This window comes from Rhinopithecus roxellana, chromosome 15, assembly GCF_007565055.1.
Source record: "Rhinopithecus roxellana isolate Shanxi Qingling chromosome 15, ASM756505v1, whole genome shotgun sequence".
NCBI classification, from domain to species: domain Eukaryota; kingdom Metazoa; phylum Chordata; class Mammalia; order Primates; family Cercopithecidae; genus Rhinopithecus; species Rhinopithecus roxellana.
The window spans coordinates 38,856,681-38,882,527 of NC_044563.1; the positions used below are offsets into that span (position 1 = coordinate 38,856,681).

Here is a 25,847-nt window from a genome sequence, read left to right on the forward strand (position 1 = left end):
CACACCACCACCATCACACCATCATCACACCACCACCATCAAACCACTATCACACCACCATGATCACTACCACCATCACACCACCATCACACCATCACATCACCATCACACCACCACCATCAACACCACCACCAACACCACATCACACCATCACACCACCACCATCACCACCACTACCATCACTACCAACACCACCATCACCACCACCACCACTATCACCACCACCATCAACACCACCATCACACCACCATCACACCACCATCATCACCACCACCATCACCACTCCTTGTTTAGCTAGACTTGGAATGTCAATGGCTATCCCTAACTAGCCTACTATAACCTTTTGGGGGGATTATTTAAGAATGACATGAGGCCAGGCGTGGTGGCGGCTCATGCCTGTAATCCCAGCACTTTGGGAGGCCGAGGCGGGTGGATCCCGAGGTCAGGAGATGGAGACCATCCTGGCTAACACGGGGAAACTCCGTCTCTACTAAAAATACAAAAAATTAGCTGGGCATGGTGGTAGGCGCCTGTAGTCCCAGCTACTCCAGAGGCTGAGGCTGAAGAATGGAGTGAACGCGGGAAGCGGAGCATGCAGTGAGCCAAGATCACCCCGCCACGGCACTCCAGCCTGGGCGACAGAGCAAGACTCCGTCTAAAAAAAAAAAAAAAAAAAAGAATGACATGAATTTAGAAAAATCTCCTGCTGAGGAGGGGTTTGTTCCTCAGCAAGAAGCATTCTTGTGGGTAAAGCACTGGGATTTCTGAGAAAGGTATGCTGGCAACACTCACTGAGAAGAATGGAGGAAGTAGGCACTCAGGAAGCTAGAAACTTGAAGGCAGGGAAGGAGTTAGGAACCCGTCTATGCCACAAGAGGGCCTTCCATGGAGAGTTTTAACTTGGGAGATAATTCTCCCTTGGGATATGGAGCATGAAGCACGGGAACCCACAAATTTAGATGGAGGTTTTTCTACCCTATTGTAGTTGCTGCAGTCCCTAATAAAGTCTGATTCATTTGCATAGCCTTGTGAGGTGGTGGTGTGAGGAGGGGCAGGGGCAGGCCAGTCGATGAAATCTGGCTGCTTACTGGTCTGCTAAGGCTGCATAACCAAGGAACACAGACTAAAGTGCCTGAAATGACAGAAATTTGTTTTTTCCCAGTTCTGGGGGCTAGGAATCTGAGAAGGTATTGACAGGGCTTGGTTTCTTATAACATCTCTCTCCTTGGCTTGTACAGACAGCTGTCTTCTCCCTGTCTCTTCAAATGGCCTTCCCTCTGTACATATCTGTGTCCAAATTTCCTCCTCTTATAAGGACATTAGTCAGTCATATTGGATTAGGGCTCTCTCCAATGACCTCATTTTAATTTAATGACCTCTTTAAAGGCTCTTCTTTCCAAATCCAGTCACATTCTGAGGTACTGGAGGTTAGGATTTGAGCACATGGATTTTGGTGGTGGGGGGTGGTGCACAATTCAGCCCATAATACATGCTTTACAGTTACTCCTCTGCTGAGTACAAGGTGGTACCCACCATGTGGACATAGCGTCCTCGCAGACGGGCTCGGTCCTGGAGCTCAGGGCACAGCCCAGCAGCAGAGTGAGTCTTGTCCAGAGCTGGGTGGATGGGGCAGGCCAGAGTACCAGGCTCTGAGGATTAGCTGAGGGGGTGGTGGATGGACAACCAGAGTATGAGAGAAAACCTGCTCTTTTCAGATGCATACAGACTGATCCTTGAGGCTGGGTTAACTTGACACTTGGATCAATCCCTTATTACAAAATGAGAGTGAGAAAAGATGATTCAATTTGCCACATTTCAATAAGCTGATGGATATTGGTAGCCATATTTGTTCCATAAAGAGAGAAAGACCTATCCTGGGCACTGCCATGAAGTAGCTGTATGACCTTGGATCGCTGTCCTCTTTTCTAGGTCTCAGTTTCTGTATCTATATAATGTGAGAGCACAGTTGGGAATATATGAATTAATAACAGTTTCTTGATGCCAAGACAGCAGCTAACAAAAGTAGCTCCCTGCTTGATCTGCAGTTTAGTACTCTAGGAGACCTTACTGTGAAAGTCAAAGGAAAAAATGTCCAGTGGGAAAAACACACCAATTTCAAGAAGAAAACCTTGGTACTTGGCCCAATGCCAGGCCTTGAACAGGCATTCGATAAAGCTTTCATGAAAGGAAATAAAAACAGAAAGAGTGCATATCAACTTTATCGAGGTTGATACAATAAGAATAACAATGTGAACAAATGAGAGAATGGAAGGAGTGAGTGGAAAGAGGTCAGAAGCTGTGTCACAAAGCATTAATTGTGTGTGGTGCCTCCTGGGAGCTCCAGAGCACAGAAGGTGTTATCAACCCTCCTTCTGACGCTGATGCCTGTTCCATGCTGCTATTTTTATGCACAGACATACCATTTTTTGAGGGCCCATGGATACTTCCTGCAGAGTTTTCTGAGGGTGGCAGAAAGAGACGCCTAAGGAGAGAAACTTCCATTTTTCTTGAAGTTAAATTATGAAACTATGGACTGTTTAATGGGTTGAAATGAGCCTGCAGTTCTTCTCCACCAGAAATTATCATTATTTTAAAAGCAGATGCTTTACCAAAGTAAGGAACTGCTAAGGGTGTACTCTCACCAAAGAAATCAATTTGCATCCTAAGGCAAGAGAAAACGTTATAAAAACTTAATAAACAGCAATATTTTCTCCCTCAGAAAATGAAACTATAAAAAGGGATGAGAACTTCAGACTGGAAGAAAAAATATTCACATGAGTTGTATGTTACAGAGGACAATGAATGAGTTTGTTAAAAAAGGCAGATATCAAATATGTGGATCCAGCCTATTCCTTTGTAATCTGTTATTTATACTGACTTCACTATTACATTTAACCACATTCTCTGGGCTATTCTAAGTTCTATGCATACATATGACATGACTTCTCATCCACTGTCTTTACACTGGTTACTGGGCCTTGTCATCTTCTTTTCAATTTTTTTTTTTTTTTTTTTTTTGATTTGCAAATAAAACACTCTCTGTGTTCTCTTTGGGAGACCTTTATCAGAACCATCCAGCCCTGAACGGAGAAGCATTTCAAGATCAAAAGGGAGGCAAATAATACTCTTCAGCAAGCAAGATAAAGATTCACACATAATTAAGCCAGGACTATAGGATTATTTAAGTAGATGTATCTTTTAAGAATAATCGAAGTGCTATAAGCTTTTCAAACTGCTGGAGCCAGTCCAGGAAAAGAAAGGGAACTGGAGTGTGTTTGTGGAGGACAAGGAGAGGAGGAAGGAGATGGAAAAGAGGGAAAGGACAAGCAATAGGCAACTGGCGTCTTTGTGTGCCAGGCCTTTTATGCAGTTTGTGAGGCAAGTTTATTAACCCCATTTTCCAGATGAAGAAAAGGAGGATCAAAGTTAATTTAACTTGGCAACGCTCATGCAGATGAAAGAAGCCAAGCATGCCTGCTTTCTGTCTCTACGTCCATGCTCTTTCCTGCATGTTAATTCTCTCCCCTTCAAGGTCTCATTTAGGAGTAAAATAACGTATCTTAATGTAAGCATTCATTCACACACTTATTGAGCATCCCTTGTTTCCTGGGTGCCAAACAGATGCTTGAATACAGAGATGAGTAAGACATTCTGTGCTGACAATGGCTACCATTCATGGAACATGTACTGTCTAACAGACGGCGTCCTGAGCATGATTCACCTGTCATTTAATCTACTCTTTATACCAACCCTATGGTAGGAATTGTTATCCCCACTTTACAGATGAGAGAAAGGGGACCCAGAGAAGTTCAATAGCCCATCTAAGCTCTGTGAACAGTACCAAAATACAATTACAGGCACACCTGAATTTAACATTTGAGCTTTCCCACACTACCTTAATTCACTGTCTTGATAAATCAAGTTGCATGCCCACAGGGAGCTTAAACATCTCATAGGTAAAAAAAAAAAAAAAAAAAAGGAAACAAAACCCAAAACATCCACCCAAAACAACAAAAAAACCACAATCCATACAAGTGATTATATAATAAGAAAGAGTTAGTGCATTTATTTCCTATTTCACAGCTGCCTTCTCTGATAATGAAGTAATCAGGGCTAAAGTCACAACCAACAAACTAAAACGTTAATTCACTGTTTCATTTACGTGTCCATTATCAACTCTCGGCATCTGTATGCTGGAATTAGTCTTCTATCTCCACTATAATCATAACTGGGTATCAAGGAAGGTATATGACTTTGAACAAATGAGCTAAAAATTCTTTATTTTTGCATTTTATGGTAGGAAGAGAAGATCAAGCCAATATTTTCACATAACAGACTTCCAAACCAGGCAAGAGTTAACACTTAGAATTCACTGAAGAAGTATAAGCTGTACTTGTGAATTTGCCTACAGTTCTTTGCTGCTCTTGTTGCTTTAGCAAGTCTTTGGATTCTGATAATGACAACCCTCCTTTTATAGTAACAGATTTTAGGCAAATGCTCTATAGACTGAAAAACCCTTGCAGCCCATACACCATCAAGCTAATATCTTAAACCAATGTATAGATGGAGTGTCAGCAGTATACAAGTAAAGTGCCTTCTACCACAGGGATAGCAAACTACCAACAAATCATTAATGTCCTCCTGGTTATCTATTTAGCAGTGTACCTGCCAGGTCAGCTTCTAAATGGGTCCTTTCAAGAAGAGTCAATTTTATTTTATTGGCAAGGACAGATATGAAATAGAGCCAGAAGGTTAATATGAGTTTAAGAGGTGCATAAGGTTATCTGGGCAATTAAACGCTCTCCAGGAGGTTAATTACCCACACCTAGGCCTTACAAGTCACAAAATATATCAGCAGTTTCAAAATTTTGTGTATAACAGACAACTCTATTCTACATTCTCAGTGATATCATTTCACTTAATTTTTGCAGGACTAAGTTAAAGTAACATTCCTTCTATGGTCTATTTAGGAAAAATAAAAAAGAAATGTTGTTCAAACTCCTGCAGCAATGTCATATAGAAGAAAAAATATGGCCAAAATTGTACAATTTTAGAGAGTGAGAGTAAGACAGTGTGCGTAAGACAGAGAAAAAGAGAGAGAGAGGACAGAGGGAGAGAGAGATTGAGACTGAACTGGTTTCTGAAAGCCTTAGCAGATTTACTAAATGAAACTGTGTGTGTGGCGAGCCTGGGAGCTGGGTAGGGCAACGAGGTTGCTGGAGGGCAAGTTGGTATGTTTCTGATGACCTGTGGTTTTAAATGTCTTCACTCTAAAGACTACAGAAAAGCCAGTGTGCTGTTGCTAGCTGAAATCATGATAGGATTTGTGTTAGACCTACTTGACCCACTGCCCTCACCCTCATTCAAACCACCATCATCTCTCACCTGGATCTCTATAAAAGCTTCCCACATTTCCCTGCTGCCACTGGTCATCCTCGACCCCTACCCCAAGCCTGTCTCTGCCCAGCAAGGCAGTCAGCCATCATTTATGATGGCAGTCACATCATGTCACACCTGCTTAAAGCCTTTCCATTGCATTCAGGAAAAATTCAAAATCCTTACCACAGTCCCCTCTATTTGCCTTTCCAACCCACTTTCCTATAACCCCTGCCCTCCCACTCTCACCCTGCCTTTACACTGTTCATCACAGTGGTCTTGATTCTATTTCTTGAACAGAATCTTAACATCATGTCATCAAATGCCACGTCAAACAAGCCCTCCTAACTAGTCTACTGAATGTTGCCTGTCACCACCACCACCCCAACTTTCAGGCACTATCACGGAACCTTCTTTTAGTGGCTTCAGAGAGCTTCTTTCTGAAGTTACAGCCTTATTCATTTCCATGTGCTTCCCCATCCTTCCTGCTCACTTTGTGTCCCCAGGACTTAGGGCAGTCCCCGGTACATGGACGAGTACAGGGCTTGCTACCTGGGGCTCCTTCTGCATTTCAGTGATGTGGAGCTTCTATCTTTCCTGGAGTGGAGTGGTGCTGTTAAATCTTTAGAAAGCTTCTAATATTATGTCATCATGTGATAATACTTAAAATCACAACAATTAACAATGATAACCACACTTCACTAAGCACCAACTTAGCACCAGATACTGGACTGGATGTTTTACATGTATTTTATATTTTAATCTCCCAACAGCCCTATAAAGTTGTTCATTGCTATGCTGTCCTACTTCCCTATGCAGATGATACCAGATACAAGTTGAATAGCCCTAATGTGAAAACCCAAATTCCAAAATGCTCAAAAATCTGAAAGTTCTTGAGGGCCAACATGATGCTCAAAGGAAATGTTGAATGGAACATTTTGAATTTTGGAGTTTTGAATTAGGGATGCTCAACTAAGAATACTGAAAATATTCTAAAATACCAAACATTTTGAATCCCAAGCATTTTAAAAATTATTTTTTTATAACAATGCATAATAGATGTATATAGTTTCAGGGTACATGTGATAATTTAATACATTCGTGTACTTGTGAAGATCAAATCAGTGTACTTGGGTTACCTATCATCTTAAACATTTGTTACTGCTTTATGCTAGAACCATTCTAATTCTTCTCTTCTAGCTATTTGAAATATGCAGTAGATTATTATAAACTCTAGTCACCTGAATGATCTATTTAATACTGAGTCTTATGTGTTGTATCACACCATATGTTTTTACTAATTTATTAACTTCTCTTCGTACTCCCCACCCCATCCCAAGCATTTTGGATAAGGGGTACTCAACTTGTACTGATCAATGACATTCTAGATCCCAATCTGTGTTAGTCCAAGGTACTAAAACATTACTCAGTATTTATGTAAGTCTGTAAAGGATGTGAATCCATTCAGGGTTCTTTTGGGGAGTGAATTCAAATGCTAGGAAAATATTCTTCCTCTTTGCTCTACTATAGATCCATCCTGTGACAGTCACACTGCACCACAAACCTCCTGATGACAGAGACCACCTTGCAAGGGACCGAGCAGTAAGTGATCTCAGCCAGACTCCTCAGATAATGAGACACCCTTCCTGCTTCCTTCTGGGAAGTAATGGGTTCAACTATCTAAGAACACAGCCTCTCCAGGTGTCCTGGACTGTCTTCTGGAAAGGAAAGAACCCCATGAATATAATATAAGGTCTTATTTTTCTGGCAAATGTACTTAAGTTCTGGACCAGGTAGGTAGTGCAGCCTGTTAATAGGATTTTGAAAAAAGAATTACTATAATTATTTTTTTTTGGCAGCCTGGAGTCTTTTATCTTTATGAGATGATAGTAATGTTTTAAAAGGATTATCATAGTGTTGTATGATGATGATAATAATAATAATAATCCTTTATTATATATAATGCTTTAAGAGTTTTAAAAATACTTTGATACAAAATAGAAGGTTTGATCCTAAGAGTGATCTCTTGAGGTATAAGGGATTGTAATTGTTTGCCAAATTTCATAGTAGGGGAAACTAACGTTCAAGGCAATTAAATAGCTTCAAGCTATTCACAGCAGGGCAGTTTCAAGACCCAGGTAGCCTGATTCCTAGTCCAGTGTTCTTTAAATAAATCAAGGCTGGTGAGCTAATTTAGAGGAGGAGACCAGAAGAGATTCTATCATAAGATGTGAAGTGTGTGTGTGCATGTGCATGTGTGTGTGTGTGTATGTGTGTTTGTATGTGTGTTAGGAGGGGTGGTGGATTCCAGAAAGTGATTCTTAGGAAATAAAAGATTATTTTAGAAGCGTAGACACATTATAAAACCTTAACAAAGCCTTGAGTTCCTAAGCATTGTCATCTGTTTCATATCACACCGTCACAATTAAATCACGGTGTCATACAAACTACCCAGGCTTCAAGCGTCCCAATAAAGACGCTTGATACTTAAAGAACGTTCTGCAAAGCTCTTTCGTATTTATTTTCTCATCTCATAGCTTTTTATTCTCTCTCCAGAAATAACGCTTTTAGAGTTTATTTTGCTGCAGTTTCTGTCTTAATGAATTAAAGGAGTCCATTTTATGGTTTCAGCAATAGTCATCTCTGGCAGTGACTCAACCAGCAGCTTTCTCTCAGTTCTTTCCCCAAGAAAAGAAAAGAGGAAAGCAAAGCTTCCTCATAAATGGTGCACTTACACTCTTTCTCTGTTTACATCTGTGGCCCCAGTGGCTCACCGGGCTCCTGCTCTTGAACTTTCTTTTCTGATTATTGACACGAGGGCCTGAAGTCAAGGCAGAGATGATGATACACCATTGTCTTCAGCAAAAGGCAAAGCCTGCTCTACCACCCTGGCTCAGCACACAGGAGCATCTTGAGAAGAACACACTAGAAATCCCTAAATTCAGAACATAGCAGCCCAAGAGAAATATCTTCACTTTGATATCCACTGTTCAAATATATTGAAGGTGTAGTTTATGTTGAAGGTTAAAGAAGTTTAGTGAAAGTCAGTTTTAATGAATTCCAGTTCCCTCTATGCGCTTACCTCCAGAAAATGTTCTGCCTGCTGTTCTCGATCCAATTTCCTTGAAGTTGTTGTAATCAGACCTGTGTAGAAATGAGAATATTTGACTTTTAAATATCTGGGGCAAACAGCTTACTGAGTGTGGGGAAACAAGTCCAGTTAAAGGAAAAGCAAAACTGGTATGGAACTGTAACTTTCCAATCCCCCATGACAATCAGAAGGGTCTCAAGAATCATTCTTAAAAGAAAGTAAAATTTACAAAGAAAACCTGAAAAATTGTTTCAGCCTATCTACCACAGTTGGCATACTGTAATTACTTTGGGGATGTAAAAACTCACTAAAGAACTTCTGTTTTTCTGATAATGAAGAGTTCCAATGATTCATTTGCATATGACTGAAATTCTACAGTAGAAACCTCATTAAAGATTTTAGAGTTCCTGAACAATTAATAGGTTGTTTATGCTGATTAGATTCAGGCTATGAAACAGTACTTTCTTACTTAACTTTTATATGCACATATAATTTTTGCTATACTTGACAAAGAAGGTTATTTCTGTAATCGCTACTTATACACATAATTATTTCAGATTTAATAACTTACACATCAAAGATCACATACTGTAATTTTATCATTTTGTTTTATATGTTTGAATCTTTATACAAAATAAGTTCCACATGAAAAATATCTATCTTTTCTTCCAATGGTGTTTCTCATAAGTGAATCACCCCTTTGAGTATAAAGACAAAGAAAAGAAAATGAGAAGACAAAACCTTCAAGGCCTCTCAGCTTATTGCACCAATTTGTCTTTTGCAGGTTTTATTATTCCTTTTGTCAAATGGCAATTAGGAGGTCAAATTTATTTTCCATTTCTTGATTCCACGATGTCCCTAAAGAGAATATGGGGTGGGCTGTTTTCCTGGTATATGCTGATGTACAATGGAGGAACAGAGAAAAATCATATGAAAAGCCTGTCCCAGTGCTGGTGAGGTAGGTGCAATGCGGAAAGGTATTTCCAGGGGCTGTGAAAGAGCTCTTGACCTCAAGCTTCTGTCTTATATAGAAGTGGTGGGTGGGAGCACACAGATTTTAGAGAAAGCCAAGAAGAGACCACAGGAAATTAAATGGCTCCCCATGGCCTTCGAAATAATATCCCACTCAGAGTAACATGGCTGTTTACAAGCTAGCCCCTCCTCTCCACCTCCACACTCCCCACAGGAGGAAAACCTGTGTTTTCAGTGCACAAATGATCTGACTTTCCATGAATTCATTCTGGAATGTGCCCCACAGATTTTTTTTCTTTACCTTTTTTATTGAAAATATAGATATATTGGAATATATTGAAAAAAAAATATGGTAGAAAATGAGCTTATGATTCAAGCATACCATGTGAAATAATTAAATCAAGTCAATTAACACATCCATCACCTACAATACTTACCATGTTGTTGTGGTGAGGACATTTGAAATTTATTAGCAATCTTGAAGTGTACAATAAACTATTATTAATTATATTCACCCAAGCTGTACATTTCTACACTGAGCTAGATTTTTTATTTTTAGCTCAGATGTTAGCCTTTGCTGACCCTGTTTAACAGGGCTAGGTGGCCATCTGCTCTGCCCTCATGTAAGCGGTGCTCTCCATTATTGATCTCTGCCTTATACTAGAATCCTTTGTTCACATGTCTGTATTTCCCTGCTAGACAAATTGACAGAGTTACTTCATGAGAAGGGCTTGTCTTTTGATTCGGAAACTGATGCCTACCTAGTTCCTCACCTAGAACAAAGAATAGGAACTCTTTAACGCTTAGTTAATGAAAAGTTGCTCTGGAAGAGATCCACTGTATTTTATTCTTCAGTTTTGCTACAGACTTGGAATGTGTTTAAGAGGGCATTGTTTTGTGTGTGGAGGGTGTATTTGTGGTGGGAAAAGTTTGTGTGACATGTGTACTCATAAAGTTTGCAGAGTTCCTCTGTGTGAATGAGCAATGCTAGGCACTCTTGGATGTGAAGAGCTACTGCCAGAGATTAAGGAGGAAAGACTGCCACCAGGAAGGTCAAGGAGGATCAGTGACTTTCCTTCCTTAGCTGACCATCAGAATCACCAGGGAAACATCAAAAACATGGATCTTGTCTCCCTGCTCCATCTCTCATTTACTCTATCAGAATCTCTTGGGATGAGGCCCGTGACAGTCCTCTTACTCTAAGAGAAAGGTGCTATCCAATTCTACTATCTTTCACTGAATCTCACTGTAACTTTTTATTGACCTTACTTCTTCTGACCAGACATGCCCAAGAATGAAGTAGACTGAGTTGCTCTAGCATCTCGATCAGAACATTGGGCTCAGTGTGTGTGGGTGTGGGGTGGGGTGATGGAGATAGCCTGTGAGTGCCTGCTCGGGGGAGGTGAGGAGAGGAACAAAGGGCGGCACAGCGCTCTGAGTCACATTGACAGAGGGTCTGTGTGGTCACCCCAGTGGATGTCTAACACACACATCTGACACCTTCATTTCTGGGCCATTCTATTGGACAAGGTCATATGTCACAGAGGCTCTTTCAAAGTGGGGAGTAACTCTCTTCTCACAAGTCAGGGGAAGCTTTCATGGAGCCTCCCCTCTCCTGTGTGGGGGCTCCTCTATTAAGAGTCCACAATAGGAATGAGATATGCTTGTTATATTGAGGCTATAAACGAGTCAAACGGCTGTTGGCCTTCACCCTGCTGCTCTTTCAGCCACAAAAGACCAGGACCCCTTTGCCCTCTGTTCCCCTGGGGACTCACTATCATCATAGGTGCTCCTTGCCCAGGGTCACAGGGCCACAGCCCACAGCCCACTGTGGTGTGGCTGTGCACAGGGAAGAGGAGGTCAGCTTCCTCTCCTGATGATTCTTAGGGCAATTCTTTAGGACATTTACTTGTTTTCACAATGCCCACATGTAATTGGGAGAGCTGCAGGGTCCCCTTCACCTTCATACCTTCACCTGGATGTGTTTCTCACATATTGATCAGCCCACAGAGAGAGACAGGCTTCCTGAAAAGTCTGAAACAACATACACAACAGGGAACTTGGAGCTGTGAGGAAGATAAGCAGTTTCTGTTTCTGGAGTAAAAAGATACAGGAAAGCCTCCGCTGGTTACAGTTCTCTTGGCTTCTACCACCTTTATTTTCACAGATATGAAATAAAAGGCAAGAAATAAAATGTAAGTTAAAAGTGGAAATTGGTAGGAAATCAGATGAGGTGGTATGAGGATAGGGAGTGTCTGTTTGCTAATGGGTACAAGGTTTCTTTTTGAAGGGATAAAAATGCTCTAAAATTGCAGACTATGGTGATGGTTGCACAATTCTGTAAATATTCTGAAAACAATTAAATTGTATCCTTTAAATGGGTGAAGTTTACTGCATGCAAATTATATACTAATAAAGCTGTTAGAAAAATCACTAGAAAATCATAAACTCTGACTTTAAGGTTTTAATAAGTCTTTTATATTTGGAAAAGGTAGGCTCTTAAAAATATTTAAATGAATGAATGAATGAATGGGTTAGTTTAGGCCTCAGGCATGAAGAAGGGTTGAAATGAATAGAGTTGATTGGGCTTGTCCATTGGAATCTGGAACATGGAAACATTGCAATTTTACAGTTACAGCAACAACTGGTAGTTATTTGCAGTTGAAAATAAAGAAATACATCTCATTATCAAAATCTTGATAAAATAAATCTTGTTATCAACCCAGGGTCAGCTAAACCACTAAGGTATAAAAGCTTTCCTACTGCTCAAAGTACCTTCTTATGGATGAGCTATGGCAACTCAGCAGCACTGCCATTTTTTACAGTCAGAAAAGAATGAAGTGAGCCATCCTTCCTGGCCCAGAGGAATTAGTTAAAATGACCAATGCTGCCCCTTCATTTATAATAACTTTGTTGTAGCTGAATGCATTTGGAACAAATAGAGAATAAGACAACAAGACAATAGAGAACAAGACAAAATAGAGAGAATAGAGAACAAGACAAAACAGAGCAACCTCCCTCCTCAACCACTCTGACTCATCACTGGGGAAGGCAACCCCATTCTGTAATCTATACAACAGAGGTGTGTGTGCATTACACATATAACTGTAGACCCACTGGGCACAGTAAATTGGGGACTGACATGATGAAATTGAATTTCAAAGATAAATCATAGGCAAGCTTTTGAATGTGGTTTGGAGATATAAACAAACACATCATTTGATATAATTACATATGCAAACCTCCAATTTAGGAGGGGAAGTACGCCAGTCCTAAGTGAATGATACTCAGTAAGGGGCGGGGGAGACATATGGCTGGAACTGTGCAATTACTTAAAAATGGCTGCTTTTGATTTTTTGTTATGGAGACAGAAGAATCTAATGACCTCTCTCTCTGAGAAACAGCCTGAGCATGAAAATGTGGCTGCCTGTTTGAAAGAGAACTCAAAATGTTCTAAGTAGCTGTGGTCAGAGAAGTGATACTTTTAAGGATGACACCTTTTCCCTGATTTTTCTGCCTGTGCATATCCTGGGTCACAGCTGTGTAATCTGCTGCCATGACATTCACGTTTTCTTTAAGTGCTACTTGAAGCAGTGCGGGTCTTAGCTGTTTCAGCATAATTCTGCAAGACTGTGGGAAGCTGAGTTTGGTGTTTTAAAAATGCAACTAGAATTATCAGCTCTGTGAGTGACAATTAATTCTTTCCTCTGTGTTTTTCACATCCCATTTCCTAAGCTTCTCACTTCTTCATGTCTGTACCCAGCTATCTGGTAAACCGTTCAACATCCTTCCAGACAGTTGAGTTGTTACTTTCTATGTGAAGCCCTCTCGGACCTTTCCTTACCTGGCATGTTGCATGTAATTAATTCATTTATCATCTGAATCTCCATCTAGACTACAGTTGCAGGAGGCAAAGGCTTTGGGTCTTTAAACACAACTAAGCCCACAACCTAGATCAATGCCTCCTCAATTTTTTGAATAAAATACTACTTTTGCAGCACACAACATTTTGCTCTAATTATTTGCTAAAGAGTCAGTCTTCCCTAATAGGGCACAAGGAAAAAGGTGGTGAATAAATCTTATTTATGTTGTATTCCTGGTGTTTAACACAGAAACTGGCACACTGTAGGTACCAAGCAAAATTTATCTGAATGAAGGTGATGTGGATGTAGTCTTCCAGAACTCTCAATGTCATTTTATTTTACAGAGTGGCCATAATGGTTCCAATGCATGGGTGTTAAAGCTGTGTAAATGCTCTCCTCTATCCTTTGAATAACTTTAATGTTTTCCTGTTTTTGGAGGTCATCAGAGCAATTCCTGATAGCCTTTAAAAAATTTTTTTCAGCTGCCAATGAAATATTTTTAATCTTTAATCTTATGCACAAAGGATTTGTGGCCATTCCATTGTTCTCTCCCATCCTGATTTCTACCTAATTTAGGGAGAAAAATAGGAAAATAATAAGATAGTTGTATCCAATATTTATTGAGTACTGAATATGTACCAAGCACTACATTAAATAGTTCATATACATAATCTCATTTTATCTCACAATAGTCAGATATCATATAGTCTAAGAATATACATCACATAGTCGTTTTTTAAAAAAACAAACCTAATACATGCCTTTACCACAACTTTAATTTTTCCTCTTAACTCTGAAATTTCAGAGAAATTGGAATTATTTTAATTCCATTTGTAGGAAGAAACAGTTAAATAAACTTGCCTGAGGTCACCAATGACTATACCACAATTCAAACCCAGGAATTCTTGGCCAGGTGTGGTGTCCCCATGCTTTGACAGGCTAAGGCAGGAGGACTGCTTGAGGCCAGGAGTATGAGACCAGCCTGGGTAACATGGTAAGACCCTGTCTCTTTAATAATAATAATTAGACAGGCACCTATAGTTCCAGTTACTTAGGAGGCTGAAGTGGGAGGATGGCTTGAGCCCAGGAATTTGAGGTTACATTGAGCTATGATTACGTATGTCACGGCACTCCAGCCTGGGTGAGAGAGAGAGGACTCGGCCTTTAAAAAAATGAAACCCCTTAAACCAAAAACAAAACTAACTCTGGAGCTTCTTCAGTGTTTTCCTTTTATCTCCCTAGCAGAAGATGTGGGGCATTAGCAAAGTCATCTGTCTAGGGGCCAGGAGATCTGGGTACTAGAATCAGCTCTGTCAGTAACTGGTCATAAGATCACAGGGAATAAGATTCCTTCTCTAGGCCTCAGTTTCCTCATCTAGGAATGTCCTATGCATCTTTTCAGTGTGAAGAATGTACAGTAATATAAGGAATATTACAAGATTATCATTAGTCTTCTTCCTTCCCTGCTTTATTCCCTGAGCACACGTTCTTCTCAATGGTCCTGAGCCCAGCAGTGCAGGACCTGGGTGGGTCACCCAAACAGGAACAATACATGCTGTGTTCTAGTTTTTATTTATCCACAAAAATGACATGAAATTAAACATCCATATGCACATTTCTCAAAAGGAGGAAAGTAAAAATATCAGTTAACTATAAGTATGTGCTTTTAAATAGGAAAGTACACACACTGGCTATTCCCACATTTATGAGGTCTTCTATAAGATTCTGATTTCTAGAACCTCTATTTCCACCTCTTTCCCTTCAGTCCATTAAGGAGCATTAAAATATTCCCTGCAGTATTTACATATGGACATCAGGCTATGCACTCAATTTGGAGAGAAATGAAATGCATGCATAGTGAATTCAACTTTCAGGAGTAAAGGAAAAATTAAAGTTGGAGTGAAGACTTGTATCACATTTCCTTAAAAAATAAACAACTAAGTAATATGTATTCTTAGACTGGATGATATTTATTTGAGAAGAAAAAATACCAGAAAGAAAAAAATACATATACAAGAGCTACAACATCAGTTATAAGGGGGTTAAAAAAAGGATTCTGGAAACTGCCCCCACGAGACATGCTTCTTAAGTAAGGGTTGTTTCATCAGGTGTAAAGACTTGGAGTTGCTCAATTGAGCACGTGGTGCTGCTATTAAATTTTCTTAAGAAAAGTTGACAGGGGAAATCACCCATGGAGCTTAAGCCTGCAAGCTGGACTTCTCTTTATAAATTTCTGAGATTTCTGAGAAGCTAATAGAAGCTTTAAAACTGTAAAAGTGAGGGTACATTTTAAACCAAAGTATGAAGATGCTGTGGGTCAAACATGGTTTATGGCTGTTGGTTTCTGTAATAGACACATTTCATTTCCTTCTTTGCAAGCCAATGGATGGCATTTCTGAATTCTGTCTTAGCAGCAGGGAAATCCCAGGCAGTATTTTTCTGCCAGAAATACTTTTCCCTTTGGATTCAGGATTCTGTAACCGCTACAGGTAGCAAAGGGAACAAGCCATCTTGCAGAGGAAAACTGTAGAGGCTGGCACAGACCTGGCAACTTCCCTTCAGGCCTAGTTGACTGATGGAGTTGCCCACAGCCTGGAGGGAGGGTTCTAAGGTTCAGGCAAGTGCTGCTTCCTAACTCTACTGCTATATTAGATTGATTAGAAGCATCTGAGTCAAGTCCACTTGTCAGCAGAGTGAAAGGTAAGGTGGGGCCAATGAGGGAAGGAGTAGTGAAGATGATGTTGTATGGTAGACAATACTTTCAAAGTCCTCCTCCTCTGTATGATCCTCTTCTGTACCCAGTGGTCTTGCCATCCTCCTGCACACAGGCATGCATGCATGCATGTGCACACACTCATACAGTTAGAACCAGAGATGCTGTGTACATGCCTAATTTTACCAGAATACCTGGATACTTCCCACTCCCATCTGTTCTTCCATCAATTCCTCTCCTCATCACCAGTCTCCATGGCTCTCCCTCCCAATTGCACCGAGCCCTCTGGTTCTGCCTTCCAATGCTGCCTAGATGAGGATGCATTTATGCACCTGAAGAAATCTCTAGGCTATTAAGTTAAACCTTGAATGCCATATTGGATTTCTTCAGAGAAATTAAGCCACAGATGGTAAACCAATACGAAGGATGTCGTATGAAACGATGCCATCTTTAGGTGCTATTTACATACCACTGATGTGCATGCTCAGATGTGCAATATGGCGCACTTCTCCCCCTTTCACTTTCTGCCAAGATTTTTTTCATAATTCTGAATATTGGATAATCAAAATAAAGAAGCATAAGTGACTGGCAATCTAAATTCCACTATATAGATGGATCCTAGAGATTATCTAGCCTAGGAAGCATTGTAGTATACTGGCTAGCAGTACTCAGGCTCTGGCATCAGATTGCCTGGCTTCCCATCCCAGTTCTACCACTAGGCAGCTGCATATCCTTGGGCAGGTTACTTAGCTTCCTCATCTATAATGAAGCTTATTAAATTAAATAATTAAAATGCTTAGCATGGTTCCTGGCACATACTACATGCCCAAATAATACTATTCTTATTATCAGCTCTAAGAACAGTGCCTGGAGTATCATATGTGTTCAGTGGTTTAACTTTGTTTCCTTCCCATCTAAACATTTGGGCAGCAAAAATTCTAAAACATTTAATACAAACTCTGTCATCTGACAGATAGGGAACCTGAGGCTCACAGTATAAGTAACCTGTTCAAAGACTTACTGATTTAAAAAATCCCTTTGTCCATGCATGGTTACATTTTATTGAGAGGATAATATACACTTTTGCTACTTGAAGCATAGCATGCATTAGCATCATGGGAGCTGCTTAGAAACGCAGACTTGTAGGCTCCCCCCAAACCTAGATAATGTATGCACAAGAATTTTAAGATGACTGACTCTAGATCATTTTTGGTTTTCAAACTTGGCTGTGCCCTGGAATCACCTGGGGAGTTTTAAAAAATACTCACGTCAGAGTCCCACACCCAGAGGTTATGAATTATTTAGTATGGGGTGAAGCCTAGGCATAGGGATTTTTAAAAAATTCTCCTAGGTGATTCTAACATTCAGCCAGGGGTAAGAATCACTGTATATCTAGTTGTTATCTTCTGGATGATGGGGTTATAGTAATTACTTTCATTGGCTTATCTAAATATCTAGTTTTTCTAACATCAACAACACTCAACTTTATGAAATAAAATAATTTAAAGGACAATAAAATAGAGGCACCAGGAACAGCCTCCTGTATGCCATCATCTGAATTCTATGATGTTCTGGTCTGAATCCTTCCGCCAAAGGACTAAACTATGTGGTTACCATGTTTGTTTGGACTTTACTTATTAATTAATTAATTAATTTTTAAAAGAGAGGGTCTCGCTGTGTCACCCAGGCTGAGTGCAGTGGCATGATCATAGCTCTGCAGGCTGAAACTCCTGGGCTCAGGCAATACTCCCCACTCAGCCTCCCAAGTAGCTGAGACTACTGGTGCATCATCATCCCCAGCTAGTTAATTTTTTTTTTTTTTTTTTTGGTAAAGATGTGGTCTCACTATGTTGCCCAGACCAGTCTCAAATTCCTGGCCTCAAGGTCTCCCAAAGTGCTGGGATTCCACGTGTGAGTCACCTTGCCCAGCCTGTTTTGACTTTAGATCGGAGGCATGCTAGGCATGCCTAGCAAGGAAGACAGGAAGTCCTGTCTTCCCTTGCTATACTGGCTTCCATGAGATATAATTTCACTTCTTCATTCAGGCATACTTTCTTTTACTGCCTGGCCCCATCCGGCCACCCAGATCTCCCTAGCAGAGGTGGAACACCTCCTCTATACAGATGCTTTCTCTTCCCCACAAAAACACATTTGGACACAAGGCAAAAGACAAAAAAAGATACAACAATAAGTCTCTATATTTTCTTTCATCAAACTAACAATCCAGTGAGAGAGGTAGACACGTAGGAGAATCACTACAGTACAAAGCAAGATCTAACACACACCCTAGACAACTTTGAGTGTCCTTAAGAAGGAAAGATTTATGCTGAATTGTACAATTAGAAAAGATAAAGGAATGAGCTGTATTTGTACCAGGCCTTTAATGTTTAATAAAAATCTGACAGAGAAGTTGTGAAAAGTCAAAATGTCCAATCTCCATTTAAGATTAACGGAACAGGCACTTTGGGAGGCCGAGACGGGCGGATCATGAGGTCAGGAGATCGAGACCATCCTGGCTAACACAGTGAAACCCAGTCTCTACTAAAAAATACAAAAAACTAGCTGGGCGAGGTGGTGGGCGCCTGTAGTCCCAGCTACTCGGGAGGCTGAGGCAGGAGAATGGTGTAAACTCGGGAGGCGGAGCTTGCAGTGAGTCGAGATCTGGCCACTGCACTCCAGCCTGGGTGACAGAGCGAGACTCCGTCTCAAAAAAAAAAAAAAAAAAAGAAAAGATTAATGGGACAGAAGCTTAACAAAAATGGTAAACTTGGGTCTAAAACCTGGCTCTGCTATTTTTTTTTTTTTTTTTTTTTTTTTTTTTTACCTGTATGAACAAGGAAACTTACATAACTTCTCTGATCACAGTCTTATCTTCTCTGAAATGGGACAGTACTAGGTTCCTCATAGGCTTCGTTAGAAACAATAAAGCTGAGGTGCTTGGCACGGTGGCTTGTACTTAGATGTGATTTAAAAAGAGACACAGTATCTACAAAAAGCAGTGTATTATATTTTATTTTTATTAAAAACCCTAATAGCCCTGGGGTGCTATTTCTAGCCTATATTAAAAAGGAAAACCTTATTGTATCTGGATTATTCAACCCCCAAAATGTCTGAAAATTTAATAACCAGGCAACTAAAAGTTGAAGTTTCTTTTTGTTCAGATGAACACTCTAAAGTTCTGTAATTCCTGACACACTTGAAGTGTGAAAACAGCCATTGCACTTCCCTTAGAAATCATGTCACTGCAAATGATTTGTTTCTACATCTGTTTTCATCTGACAGATAAAATCAGGAGGATGGATAGAGTACAAACTACTCAGAGAATGTGCAGTCTTGAAAATGCATGTGTGCTTTGTAGGCATGCAATCCTTTAAGATCATCTTTGCTCTATAATTTATACAAGATCCCTTACGTAGGAGTGATGTTTGAAACTCAATTTTTAAAATCTGGAAAAAATATAACTCGTATGGAAAGCTTTGAATGCTGTCAGAAGACTGATAATGCTTTTTATTAAAAAAAAACACACACATTTTCCAGTTAATTTTCACTTAATTCAAAGTTTTCCTTTTGTCTTAAATTTATATTTACATTGTAAAACCTCATTAGTTTTCATTTCACTTGTCTGAGAATATGTAACAGTTCCATAGCTGGTTGAAGTTTACCTTTGTACCACCTAGGTAAATTAACAGGATGAAGAGGTCTCAGGGGAATATTTATTGTACTCAAGATAAACCATTTGCAGAGCACTTCAACTTTAACAACCACCATTTTGATGTTGTAATTGCAAACAGCCTATGTAACTATACATTAGAATCCGTCCAAGTAGGTCTTTTGCTTGGCAACACTATGCTAATAGTAACATTAACCTTATGTGTTTATTTGAGAGCAGTAAATGTGTGTTTCCTGAAATATTCTAGAAATACACATTTTCAACTGCTATAGTGTGCTCCTCAGAGTCTGAATCAGTGGCATTTCACTGTCTTTCTGTTCTCAGGGAGGAAGTACCATCTCTTATAAGAATGATACAATTTGTGCTTAATCATTTACCAATACAACTTTGGGCAAGTCTTTAAAAATGTGCACCTCAGTTTCTTCCTCTGTAACATAGCAATCATTTTATGGAGGAGCAAATAATCTCTTCATCACTAAGGGGAACATACAATATTTTTCCCATATAAACATAAGTGGAAACAAAGGAGAGATTAGTATTATTTATAACTGCTCTATAACTGCTTGGAAGAAATGCTGTATAAGTCAGGGAAGAAGCCTTGTATTTTCCCTCTGCTCTTTAGCAGAGGACTTCATAAACAATTCCTTTATATCATGTTGTATTCTGTTTGCATGTTTTTTTCTGTCAATAGACTGTGGCTTCTCCAGGGCAACCATATTTTTATTCATTTAATGTTCATTAAAGGAATACCTTTTAACAGCCCAGGCTTATCATTGTATCTTTTGTGCTTAGCACAGGGCCTGGCATATGAAGGGCATCCATAAATATTGGTCTATTGACTAAATAAACTGCAATAATAATAATACATAATTAAATATATAATATATAGTAAATACAATCAAATAAATATATAATAATGAAATGTGTCCGTAAGTGTGTGCACACACACACAAGTGCTACCATCCAAAGCAGGTAATGGTCTATGCATATGGGAATATTCATTAAGCATTTATATTATGGCTTGTAAAAATTTGGGGGAAAAGTTTCCAAATTCAGAACAAATTATGTGCTGTGATGATTACTGCTATGGGTTTTTAACATAAAATGTTACAGGTTCATAAAAAGCCATGTTTTTTGTGTCATGTAAGAGTCTGCAGTCTGTTTGGTTAATTGAGGTTAATGGAGGGAAATGGCAGATTGCCAGTGCTAATGAGTTTATCTTGATTTTTTTAATACGTATTTTATTTCTCTTTTGTATTTACTTTTTGTTTAAATTACGTTATTTATATCCAAGAATCTGTCACATATAAGTAGGGATTGATAGCCCATCAGAGAGGGCTCAGCCCATGTTTCATTTCTCAAAAAACATTTTTAAAAAAGAAAGGAGAGGTTGCAAAAAATAGCCAGTCTCTGATTTCTCTAGGTCCACCAAGCACCCCACAATAAATACCAAGATGGAGGATAAGACAAAGCGCCCTGTAGGATCACACTCACTGGTTGGAGTCTAATGAATTAATCATTCCAAAACTCTACAAAGAATCTAGCAAGGAATGTGCTAAAGGCATATATCAGCCATGTCATAGAAAAAGTGAGCTAGGTGGCATTTTAGTTTCTTGTTCAAAAAAGAAAAAGAAATGCAAATCAAATGAGAGAATCATTGAAAGAGTCAGCAAGAATCAGAGAGCTGCAAATACTGGCTCTATGAGATCAGGGCTAGTATGGGGGTGTGGGGAGAGGCAGTAAGTGCCAAAGACTGCCATAAGCATCTGTATGTAGCTTGTTTATTTCATATTTATCCACAAGATAAATATAAGTACATATCACTTGTTGAGTGTTACATCATTAAGTAGCTAGATCTGTTCGACTCCTAAATTTGTGCCCTGAACTGGTTGGTATACTGTAATTATACAAGTATTTGCTTGGCTTTACTGGTTCCCTTGGTATAAGTGGAAGAAGGTTGTTCAGATTTTCCTATTTCAGAAACAAGAACAGTGGTAGAAGACCTGAAATGTGCACACCCCATGGCAAATTTAAAATTAAGAGCTGCAACTGGCGGTGGGTCTGCTTGGCACTCACATCCAGGGTCCCAGGACTTTCTTTCCTTTCACCTTTACTTTTCATCCCAAGATTGATCTCCATCCCACCCATGCAGTTCAGCAATGGTTCCAGGAGAATAGGTGCAAAATGTTTCTTCTACATTTTCAGCCATTTAGCAGTCTTTCTTTGGTACTAAGGGTTTGCAGTGGGTAGGTATGCAAGAGGTACCCATTTAAAAACCAACTAGTCAAATGAACATGACACCCAGATTAAAAGACATTTTCATCTTCTTTGTTTGCACTCCGAAAAATTCAGTATTTTCTGAACAAATGGCTGTGCATTAAGCCTGAGAGTGGATTTTTAAACCATTCACAGCTCTGTGTCAGTCGTTCATTTTTAGGGAAAACCAGCTCAATGCTACTGTGGTTGTAATTAGTGGATAATTAGTACTTGTACATGTCGATGCTACATGTCATGGAACTGGTGCCTGGTTTAGCATCCACTCAACAAGATTATTTAATTTTGTTGTAATTTTAATTCTTTTGAATCACATTAATGCCTTGGCACTAGAAAATCTGGGACTAGCTAGTTCAACTAAGGTTTGAAATTGTGTTAATGGATTTCATGTTTTCCATGAAAAAGGAAGTTGTTGGAAGTTTTCTGCATTAACAAACTGAAGCTGCATTCCACAGTCTCATGGGCCATTTTGGGCTTAGTTTTTCAAATATCATGTGCACTACAATGCCAGCCCCACCACTGGCTTGGCACTAGGGTGGTTGACTTTGAACGGATGCTGAGAATAAGGGGGAATGGGAATTGAATAAATAGAGGCATGTGGTTAGAGGATTGGGTGAAATTATGCAAAAAGTTAACATGTGGGACAGAGGCGTGAAGGCTTAACAGCTAGGGGTGCAAGAAAAGGCTTCCCAGGAGGGGATCTCTTGGGTTGGGATGAGTAGAAGTTTTCCAGGTAGACAAGGAGTAGCTTTTACCATATTCTGATGGGAAAGGAAAATCATACAAGGAAGAAGGACCCTGGTCCCAACCCCAAGTTACCTCAGGAGACCTTAGGGAAAACCCTGGAATTTTGCTTTACATATTATTGGAAATGGAAGAAAAGAAATATCCTTTCCCTTAGGGGCATGCAATCAGTCAGTTCTCTTAACTGTCAATGTGGAAGTGTCTTCATACATTATGAAATAGCATTGGGGGCAACAATGGGAAAAGTCCCCACTCCATTCCTGTCACCCTCAGAATAAAGAGACCAAGACCACATTAGAAGCAAGTAAATAACCCTCACAATGAAACAGGCAGGAAATGCTGGAGAATGCCAGTCAGGTACCATTTTTTTTTTTTTTTTTTTTTTTTTTTTTTTTGAGACAGAGTCTTGCTCTGTCACTCAGGCTGGAATACAATGGCATGATCTCAGCTCACTGCAACCTCTGCCTCCTGGGTTCAAGAGATTCTCCTGCCTTAGCCTCCCAAGTAGCTGGGATTACAGGCATGTACTACCAAGCCTGGCTAATTTTTGCATTTTTAGTAGAGATGGGGTTTTGCCATGTTGGCCAGGCTGGTCTCAAACTCCTGACCTCAGGTGATCCACGCACCTCAGCCTCCCAAAGTGCTAGGATTATAGATGTGAGCCACTGCGCTCAGCCCTGATGCCATTTAAATAGCTCTTCCTCCCCATTCCCTTGTCCTCCTCTCAGAACACATTTGTAGGGTGAGCAACCATCCCGGTTTGCCCAAGACTGTTCTGGTTTGGGCATGAAAAGTTTCAGTCCTACTTCCCAATAAATCTCTCCATATCGAGGAAACTAAGATGGTTGATGACCCTAGTTTCAGTTCGCAACTGAATGCCAGGTATCTGTGATTAACTTCCCAAATGGTAGATTGTCAAAGCTGAACCCACATGAGTGACAGCAATTATTAGGTTGGCTCTGCATCCGATGTTTTGCAGGTGAGGAAAGTAAGGCCCAGCTAGGAGCAGTGACTTAGATTCATTCATACAATGCTTAGCTCCAATTAGGTAAGCCCCTGCTCAAAAACACTCAGAACTGCTTTATGATTTTTTTTTCTTTCTCATATAATCACATGTTTCTAAAAACTCACAGCTTTTCCCTGACATAGTTAACAACTAATTAAATTGTCTGACTATTCCCTATGTGGCAGGCAGTATGCTGAGCCCTTTACATGCAAAATTTCACTGAATCTTCATAACAATTCTAAATTACTATAAGTTGCTAAATACTATTCTTATCCCCATTTTGTAGTTGAGGAGATTAAATCTTAGCAAGCCCATGTAACTTGCCTAAAGTTTTTCAATGAGTAGGTGAGATTTGAAACTCAAGTTGTCTGACTCCAGAATCCTTATTCTTAACCACAAAGACACAGGACTCCTTTTCAAATTTTATCTTTCACTATTTCTGTAAAATTACTCCACCATGTAACCACAATACGTGAACGTGCACAGGGATGGTTTCCACATTTTCACACTTTATTTCTATTCTGTTTCATTCTTTCATTCACTGGAAACGCATCTTCAGATAAGAAGCTAAGCTTGCTTTGCATTGTCCAGTGAGTTTGGGCCCCCCTCCTCTTCCTTCCCACACTGATACTGCTTCAGAAAAGTACAAATTTGATGTGCTGGCAGTGTTTTCTGTCTTAAGCCATTGAGCTCTTATAGGATCAATCCAATTAAATGTCATGTGGTGTCCCATTAGCTGAAGGAGACCCTAAAGGGATTCAAATGCCATGTTTCTTGTAACAGCTCTGCAGCACCTTCACCATTTAGATTTCTGCTACTTCCTTCTGAGGGCTTCTCCTTTTAGGTTACGGGCTCTTCCAGCTCTCCCACTTGCTAACCTCTTTCTTCTGAAAGCGAAGTCTTCATATCTCAAATACATTCTACTCAATTCACCAAAGCACTGCAAATTTATTACCAGGTTCCAGCTGCCCTGAAATTCTTCCTGTTCCTTGACCACATAAAGCTCGTTTCTGCCATAAGCCTTTGCCCTTGACCTTCTCTTGGCAATACCCTTTTCCTCTCCTCCTCCCTTACCCAGATGTCTGCATGGCTAATTCTTTCTTTTTCAAACAGATCCCAGTTCAAATGGCACCTCCCAAGAGAATCCTTCCCTTCTCTGGTTACATCACCTAAAGTCTCCCCTGCTTTGTATTAGTTTCATCCATCCCTATCTGTCTGAAGTCATCCTGTAGGTGTATTTGTTCACTTATCTATTGTCTAACTCCTTTTCTAGAATGTAAGGTACAAAAAGGAATTTCATCTCGATCCTTTGTATGCATTGTCACATACATGGCACCTAGGAGTGCTGTGGCACATAGTAAGCCCTCACTAAACGACTACTGATTGAAAGAATGAATGCCTATATAAAAAATACTTCCAAACATTGCTGAATCCCTCCTGTCCTTGCATTTAAATATTTTGCATGCTTTTTGTCCTATGTGAATTTTCACATTGAATGCTTTTAGTACCATTTTTGACTCTACCACTAAAAGTTTCTAGATATTTCACATCAGGGAACTAGCATGAAGGACAGTGAATAGGAGTCAGAAGGATCTAGGCTCAGTACCAAGTCTCCCTGCTGCCCAGCTAAATGACCTTGGGCAAGTGATTTCAAACTCTGTGAGCTTCAGCTTTCTTACCCAAACAACGAAAATATTTATATCTACCTCATGGGAAGAAGAGTGAATATGAATTGAGATGAGATGTGTTGCAAGCACTCGCAATGCAACAAGTACTCAATGTGGTCCTTGCCCTTCCCTTATACAGTTATTAAGTACATTTAATTTTTTGGGGGAAAAAACCCTAAAATTCATATGGAACCAAAAAAGATCCCCAAAGGCTAAAGCAATCCTAAGCAAAAAGAACAAAGCTGGAAGTATCACATTATTTAACTTCAAATTATATTGCAAGGTTATAGTAACCCAAATCACATGGTACTGGCATAAAAATAGGCACATAGATCAAAGGAACAGAATAGAGAACCCAGAAATAAAGTCACACATTTATATCCAACTGATCTTTGACAAAGTTGACAAGAACATACATTGAGAAAGGACAGCTTCTTCACAAAATAAATGGTGTTGGGAAAATTGGATTGC

At 39.8% G+C, this 25,847-nt stretch overlaps 1 protein-coding gene across 2 annotated transcripts in view; it reads right to left on the reverse strand.

The window, feature by feature from the left end:
* FAT3 (FAT atypical cadherin 3) overlaps positions 1–25,847 on the reverse strand; it is a 721,964-nt gene that overhangs the window by 204,713 nt on the left and 491,404 nt on the right. For both annotated transcript variants that reach the window (XM_030918946.1, XM_030918947.1), the window contains one exon: positions 8,459–8,520. In XM_030918946.1, the coding sequence (XP_030774806.1) occupies positions 8,459–8,520 (62 nt within the window). The remainder of the gene's footprint in view (positions 1–8,458; positions 8,521–25,847) is intronic.